Genomic DNA, 8194 nt, shown 5'->3' with positions numbered 1-8194 from the left:
TGTTTCAGATCTATTTGCAGTTTGTCTGTCTGCAGCAGAAATCCTGAGTGGACTCGTCCATTAGTTAATTCTCTGACCATAACTGGATTTGAGTCTGACGAGTATTTAAACGGCGTCACAGAGGAATCCTCTGTCTCTTCCTCTCAGCCGTTGCTGTTCTTTGACTCGATCATCTGATTTCACACTGTGTTGGTTTCTTTTATATGACCATGGCTCCCAAGAAAGCTGAAGCAAAGAAGGAAACAGTGAAACTCTCTCCAGAACCAGAAATTGCTAAAGAACCGGACTTCGACCCACACAGCATCAAGGTTGTGTGTCCGTTTCTCTGTCTTGTATTTGTATGAATCAGAATGACAGAATTATTAGAAAACCTATGATCGTAATAGAAAAAAGAAACTGCACATGTTCTGCACTGAAATCTTTAGTAAAGACCAAACTCATCAGTTTTTACCATTTACTGTGAGTGAACAGGTGTTTTATTTGTGCACCGTGATGTACGGACACCTTCTCCAGAAGATAACGCTGCACGAGGTGGAGAAAGTTTCTTGAGTCATCTGTGAAAAAGGAATATAAGACGAGAAAGAGAAAAATATATATTTAAAAAGCCGAAGTACTTACAAGTCAATGACGTGTTTAAGAGAAGGACCTCCAGTAACTGGTCTTTTGGATTCCAGATCAATATTTTCTGTGTATTTTGTTTCAGATTGAATTCAGTGCTGATCAGATCGAAGGTAAAATGCAAACAACACATGTAGAATTGTAATCAGCTCTTTACATGATATTTCCACTATCACAGTCTGAATTTTTTGGCCATAGAGTTTAAAGAAGCCTTCCAGCTGTTTGACAGGACTCCAGAGAATCAGATGAAGATTTTGTTCTCTCAGTGTGGAGATGTGCTCAGAGCTCTGGGGCAAAATCCAACAAACGAACAAGTCCACCGAGTGCTGGGACGACCCAAACCAGAGGGTACACACACATTTGGTTTTGTTACCAAAGTTATGAGCTTCTAATAGAAGACAGAGAAAAAGTTTTAGCTTCACAACATGAGCTAAGTCAGAGCGATTAATTCAAATTACAAAATTGTTGAATTCATTAACAGTTATGTTGTAATAAAGTGTGTGTTATTGCTGTCACTCTCCAAAAAAGAAATGGACCGTAAACTGGTGGACTTTGAGACCTTCTTGCCGATGCTGCAACATGTGGCGCAGTCCAAAGACAAAGTGAGATAAAACGTTTTAACCTACAAAGGTCAGAGCTTTGTTCACTGCATATTTTGGTGACATTTTTACAAGTGAGTCTGCATTAACAGGGGACGTATGAGGAATTTGTTGAAGGCCTCAGAGTTTTTGATAAAGAAGGAAATGGGACGGTCATGGCTGCTGAGCTGAGACATGTTCTGGTGACTCTGGGTATGTTGATCACTATTGATTGTGCTCACATGTTTCAGAAAAACTTCATGAATGGATGCAGTCAGCTTTGAAATAAAGAAATGACACAGTTTTCTTGAACACATAAAATAAAAAGATTTAATGAAACCATGACATTGGCTGGATTCTCATCGTAGTTGTGAAAGACACATTTTGCTTTGTCGTGTAAATTTTTCAGAAAATGCATATTCTGACATTCTTTAAACTGAAGCTGTCTTATCAATTAATTTATGCAAAATTTGTGGATTGTTTTCTAAATAACAATCCAACAATATATTGTGTTTCAGCATTTGCCTGTCTGCTATGAAGTGGTGACTGACGTTGCATACGGTGTGTTTTGTGTTGTCAGGAGAGAGGATGGCAGAGGGAGAAGTGGACCAGCTGTTGGCAGGACTGGAAGATGCTAATGGATGTATTAATTATGAAGGTAACATACACGTTTAACAAACGCACAGAAAGCATGTGTATAAAACATGTAATGAAAGAAACTGTATTTTTCAGCTTTTGTCAAGCACATCATGGCCAGCTGAAAACACATGTAAGTCTGTTAAATGGTTTCAGCAGCAGATCCAACAGAACTTGGGTTCCATAAAGAACAAGATTATCAAGACTTTGTATTTCAGGTTGGAGCCTGTGTCCTGACAGAAGTGGCTGTCTGCTGTCATCTTCTCCATCTGAAATAATTCCTCATTTAATAAAATTTATGTTCAACTTCCATAGTTTTAGCCCTGATTCTTGTTTGTATTCAGTGTGCAGGCACAGTTTGTACGTGTACGTGAGACAAAGGGTGGACACAGTAAGCTGGCAGGCACTATATGGGCATATAAGCATCTCAAATGGCCCTGCAGAATTCTGTTTGTGTGTTGTCTGCAATAATGAGTTTAGTCACTAGGTGCGGTGTGTACAAGAGAGCCATGTAAGATGTGAGTCCTTTAAGGCATTTGCAATGTCACAGAAATGGCGACAACCATAAACACTGTTCACGTATTTTATGCTTATGGACAAAACAATTGACTCATCGTTATAATTGCTTCTTAATTAAAGCATCTACTGTACTTTCAAGTCCTATATTTCCATCTCAGTCTCTATGTTTTGCTATGAGATACAACAGAACTAGCGACAGTTTGTTAACGTGGATGACACATGACCATAGAAAACTAACAGGAACACAGTTACCAGTAAGAAACTAATTTATTCATACAGTAGATTAAAATTAATGTGAAGCTGTGACACAATTTAAACCTGCAGTTCCCTTAAAGCACCTCTGTTAACTTGGAAACAATGGAGTCCTACCCACAATGGGTGTTTATGATGTTGTCAGATCCCATTCTTCATCCTCACGCTCCTCTTTATCAGGAGGAAACTGACCCCAGGAAAGTTCGTTCACCTGCAGCACAGAATATTTACATAGGTTTTGTTTTATCTCTGTGCATACACATACATAAATAAAATAAAGCACATATATGCACATAGCCTAAATACACACACATACGTTTACATATACATATGCTATACATATAGACATGAATGTGCGCTTGTATTTCTATCAAACTGAGAACATTATGGCCAGTTCTCACTTTTTCAGACTCCAGTTGGAAGGTTTAGACTTGGTTTTTGGGTTTAGGTTAGGTTAGGGTTAAGACTGAGGTTAGGGATTTAGTTCTGATGGCTAGGGTTAAGATAAGGGTCTAGTGAATGAATTAGGTCAATGAGTGTCCTCACAAAAATAGAAGTACAAGTATGTGGGTGTCTATGTATATACACACATATAGATGAACAGATATAAAACCATATATAACATATACTTATAATATAATATGCATATATAATGGATAAAAGAATATATATATACATACCTATTACACGCTACATGAAAATACAATAATATATATGTGTATATACACGCACAGTAGGTTTATTGTATAGACATTAATACTGTATATGTAGTATTATAACTACTATAACTATATAAGAGAGAACAGTGAGTGTCAGAGAAACTCTCCGAGAACAGGTAAACTCACCTGGAGGACTCCTTCACTCTGCTCTGGTAGAAACTGATCAGAAGTCTGTTTCACTTCCACCATCACTTTACCATTTCCTACAGAGACACATTAGTTATGACCAATTACTAAATATTTCATCAGAGACAAACTACGGCAGCAGATGTACAAAAAGCTGCAGTGCTGGGTGCCAGAGTATTACTACCTAGTAGTATGAGTAGTACTGTTGTGAAGGCCTGAACCAGCGCTTGGTCTCTGACCAGCTTTTGTAGTTTACAGCGCTTCTGAAGCAGAACATCTGGACCTGCAGAACAACAAACCCAATCAGTAACATCTGCTTTTTCAACCTTTTTTTCAGTGCAGTATACAAAACCAACTGTATATAATGTGTGACGTAAGTATTTAATTTTATATTACCTAACTTTTTTAATTGTATGTGTAACTACAGTCATTAATTACAGGAGTATACATACAATAGTTTCATTCCTCTTGTTTCCATATGTCGATTTGATCTGTGACATAAATCTATGTCACTTGATGCATCCTGAACTGTGATTTACTCTATAAGCCACGACGTAAGTCCCAATTTTGACAAGTAGAAATGGCATAAAGTTTTGGGTATGACTGGATATGTAATATGTGTGATTTACCCTTATTTAACTATTTACTGTAAAACCTGCAATTGAAATCGTAGTTCAATATCTTTTACGCAATAGAAATTAGAGGTGTCACATAAATTATTTCCATTTTCTCAGCTGGTGTGTGCTCCTCACCTGTGCAGGTGAAGCTGTCCTCCACCACTGCTGCTCCTCTGGTCTTCTGTCCATAATGAGGGAAGGAGATCTGCAGCAGGCAGCCGAACCTCAGCCTCCTCCTCATTCCTCCACCCTCCTCAAACTCACCACCACCTTCCTCTTCTTCTGCACTGGGGAGTTCCTTCAGCTGAGGAAGAAACAGATAGGAAGTCACCTGCTGTCACTGTCTCACCTGTATGTAAATGAATTAACTGTCTTTTTCAGTTTATTTTCAGGCAGTGCCATCAATGTGACATCATCACAGTGTTTCTCACCGTGATGATGTCTGAGGTCCAGCCGTTGAATCCCAAGTAGTGATTGGCCAGATCCATGCAGTGGGTGTGACTCAAAGGTCTGATGTGAGACAGGAAGTGAGTCTGTTTGGAGCTCAGCTTCACCTAAACGCACGCACGCACGCACGCACACACACACACGCACACACACACAGGTAACTTACAGGTAAACCACCAGCAGCAATAACCTCAGTGAGAGCACAGTGAGAAACAAATGCTCACAAAGACAAATGTGTTGACAGCCTGTTATAAACTGCACCAGAAGAAGAAGCCAATGACAACCTTGAGTGGAGAGCTTTGGAACAGCGAGCGTCCATCAGTGAGCCGTTGAGCCTTTGAAGCTTGAGCAGCAGAGTAGAACTTGATGAGAGCGGAGAAGCCGGGTGGGTGGAAAGGAGCACTGGGACTCACCTTCAGCAGGTAGAGAGGACCGAAGGACGAAAACACACCAAACAACTGGGCCTGAACACACACACACCAACAGGTACAGGTGTGACTGTCTCTTCAACCTCATTAAAACAATCAACCAGTTCATCAACAGGTTTGACTGCCTCACTCCTATATCAACGGCTGTCTGACCGGTTAACACCTCCCCTCCCCGTCAACTACTGTCTCAGTCCTCACCCACACTACAGCAACCCTGTATCCCTAATCCTAGCCCCGCCGCCCCCCACCATCACAGCACAACAGGTCAGAAGAGAACTGAGACTACGCCCCAAAAACAGGTGGCCCAGACAGGATAAGCCTGAGAATGCTGAAAACCTGTGCCAGTGAACTGAGTGAGCCATTCAAGTATATCTTCAACCTGAGTTTGGAACTAGGGAAAGTACCTGAACTCTGGAAAACATCAGGTCTCATCCCAGTTCCAAAGAAAAACGGCCCGAAAGATCTTAATGATTACAGGCCTGTGGTGCTGACGTCTCACATCATGAAGACGTTTGAACAACTGTTTCTCCACCTCCTAAGACGCCAGGTTAGTCATGCACTCGATCCCCTGCAGTTTTCCTACAGACAGAAGGTGGGTGTTGGCGACGCCATCCTCTACCTGCTCCATAAGATACTCTCCCACTTCGATAAGGGGAAAGGTGCTGCGAGAATCATGTTGTTTTTTTTTTTTCCAGGGCTTTAAACACAATCTAGCCCCTCTTACTGAGGAACAAGCTGACTGACATGCAGGTGGATTCAAACCTGGTGATCTGGATCACAGACTGCTTCACCAGAAGGCCACACTATGTCAGGACAAGGGACTGCGTCTCTGAAACCATCTCTAGCATGCAATCTAAACCAGCTACAACTGAACATCACAAAAACCAAGGAGATGGTTATTGACTTTCGTCGGTCCGGGTCTACCCTGTTACCTGTCTCCATCGAGGGAGTGGATGTTGAGAGGGTCAGGTCATACAGAGACCTGGGGCTACAGGTAGATGGCAAGCTGGACTGGTCAGTGAACACTGACTATCTGTATAAGAAAGGTCAGAGTTGGCTGTTCTTTCTGAGGAGACTATCATCCTTCAACATCTGCAAAAAGCTCCTGTTGTTTTATCAATCAGTCATCACCAGTGTTCTTTTCTACACGGTGGTGTACTGGGGAGGTAGCCTGATAAGCAGGGATGCCACGCAATTGAACAAGGTGGTCAGGAGAGCTGGTTTGGTGGCAGAAACCAGGGTGTTTACATTTTTTATGAACATGGAAGATGCAGCTCAGCAACAGCCAACTTTGATGGCTCCTACAGCACCACAGCTGCATTTGTCCTACTCTTCACTGAACGTAAGTCACCAGGTGGGCTCAGGTAGATTACTCACGTGGACCACGTCCTCAGTGAAGCACGGCTGGATGTCCCACACAAACAGTGTCTTATTGTTTTCCACAGGAACCACAAACTCCAGGACGTCCACCTCCACGTCCATCTCACCTGCAGAGCGCAGAACCAGGAGGAACGAGTTCTGCTCAGTCTGCACCAAACACCCTCGAAAACCACATGTCACTTTTAAAATGATAAAAACTTAAAATACAACATGAAACCTCTGGAAAGCTACTTAATTACATTCAACATTAACCCCCCGTTGATGATAAAATATGACATATAGAAACGAAATATAAAACCTTAGTTTTGGGAGAGTCAGCTGACGTGATTTAAAGTCAGCAGCGGGTTTTTTACTCTAAAATATTAACGAAGCGAATTAACAGTTTAACTTCAATTTCGTCCAGAAACTAAACTGTATTTTCCAAACACACTAAACCACAAGAACCGCGTCCGTGTGTCCGAGTCTCCGGTTGTTCAGTTATTCACTGTCCACTTCCGCAAACACAGATTTACCGCGCTTCCGCTGAGGGGCGGGCCTGCCTTTGTAGCCAATGAGAATATAGAACAAGAGTGACGACATCTCCGAAGGACCAATTTGTTCTCAACCAGTTTCTACACATTTTAACTGAAAAATCAGTATTTTCATTGATTTCACTTCTAAATGATCAGAGGAGACTTCTTAAAATGGGTAATATGAGTATGAGTATGAAATATAACAGTTAACCACAATGTACAATTAATTTACAGTTATACTGCAGTAAAAGTATTTTTTAAACTTTAATTAACCAAACAAAACCTCAGTGAGATTCGAATTCTCTTTTTCAAGCGTGATCTGGCCAAGACAAAATGGTTGTATAACATAAATAGTAATATCAAAAAACCAACACGATGTAAAAAAAAATAAAACAGAAATAAGTATAATGCAGATACTACTGATATAGATTCCTACTGTGATCCACGTGTTTGTGATTGCTGTAGAAAAACCGTAGCACTTTTCCATCTTAATGTTAAGATTTGAGTTCAGATCTTAACGATCAGATTGACTGATCAATCGATTGACTGACCGACGCTACGTCAATACAGTAATGGCTATTATAGTCCAATAAGGATTAAAGAGGTGAACTTACCTGCCCCTACGTCACAATGTCGTGGCTGACATCACCACGTATGCCGACACAGTGTTGCATCATCAGTGAATTTCTCTATGACAACCAGAAAGTGAAAATGAGGCTGACTTTAACTGTCAGTCAAACTCCAGGGAAACAGGAAACCCGTGAGACTGCCGCCTTCAAAATAAAAACACAACATTTCTAACATAAGACAAGATGTTTGCAATGACTTTCGTTACTGCCTCACTCGAACTCTGACTTCCATGTCTGCTTAGGGAAAACTCATTTGTTTTTGTTTGTTTTTGTTTTGGTAAGGACATAAAGTGCTAGCTTATATTCTGAAAAGGTGAAGGTGCCGCTTCCTGTGATGTAGGTAATCGGAGTCTGGAAAAGGAAAGTGAAGGGACTTCCTCAAGAGGGAAACGCTTTCAAATATTCCAAATAAAACTAATCATTTTTACACATAAGTTAAAGAGAATTTCATTTTGTCATATTTAAACCAGTGTGTTTCATTTAAAGGACCAAATTATCCAATTCAAATATAATGATTTGGTTAAATATTTTTCCAGAAGAAACAACATTCATGTCAGAGGTGGAAAGGAATAGATATATATTTATTCAGTGCTTTCAAGTATGTATGTATGTATGTACAATTTTGAGGTATTTTTATGCTGCACTATGAAGTACTTTGCACTACATTTATATGACAGGTTAAGTTAATAAAATAGTTTTATTACCATACCAAATAAAGCATTATATAAATTAA

The 8194-nt window shown here is 40.3% G+C and overlaps 2 protein-coding genes across 4 annotated transcripts; one reads left to right on the top strand and one right to left on the bottom strand.

The window, feature by feature from the left end:
* Positions 1-41: 41 nt before the first annotated feature.
* On the top strand, positions 42-1957 carry myl4 (myosin, light chain 4, alkali; atrial, embryonic). Its single transcript, XM_026324702.1, has 7 exons — positions 42-308; positions 704-731; positions 817-966; positions 1147-1220; positions 1310-1409; positions 1777-1854; positions 1929-1957. Exons 1-7 carry the CDS (start codon positions 204-206, stop codon positions 1955-1957), a joined length of 564 nt encoding a protein of 187 aa, XP_026180487.1. The 5' UTR covers positions 42-203.
* On the bottom strand, positions 1507-7514 carry rdm1 (RAD52 motif containing 1). 3 transcript variants are annotated; one of them, XM_026324700.1, is made up of 8 exons: positions 7447-7514; positions 6318-6427; positions 4797-4976; positions 4497-4619; positions 4201-4369; positions 3633-3731; positions 3449-3525; positions 1507-2814 (listed from the first exon to the last, which is right to left on the bottom strand). In XM_026324700.1, exons 2-8 carry the CDS (start codon positions 6420-6422, stop codon positions 2734-2736), a joined length of 834 nt encoding a protein of 277 aa, XP_026180485.1. In that variant the 5' UTR covers positions 6423-6427; positions 7447-7514; the 3' UTR covers positions 1507-2733. The 3 variants fall into 3 exon arrangements, with proteins under 3 accessions (XP_026180485.1, XP_026180484.1, XP_026180486.1); XM_026324699.1 differs by lacking the exon at positions 7447-7514 and adding an exon at positions 6619-6806; XM_026324701.1 differs by lacking the exons at positions 6318-6427; positions 7447-7514 and adding an exon at positions 5345-6311.
* Positions 7515-8194: the final 680 nt, after the last annotated feature.

Source organism: Mastacembelus armatus, chromosome 8, assembly GCF_900324485.2.
Source record: "Mastacembelus armatus chromosome 8, fMasArm1.2, whole genome shotgun sequence".
NCBI classification, from domain to species: Eukaryota; Metazoa; Chordata; class Actinopteri; order Synbranchiformes; family Mastacembelidae; genus Mastacembelus; species Mastacembelus armatus.
This window is presented reverse-complemented; position numbering and strand designations above follow the sequence as displayed.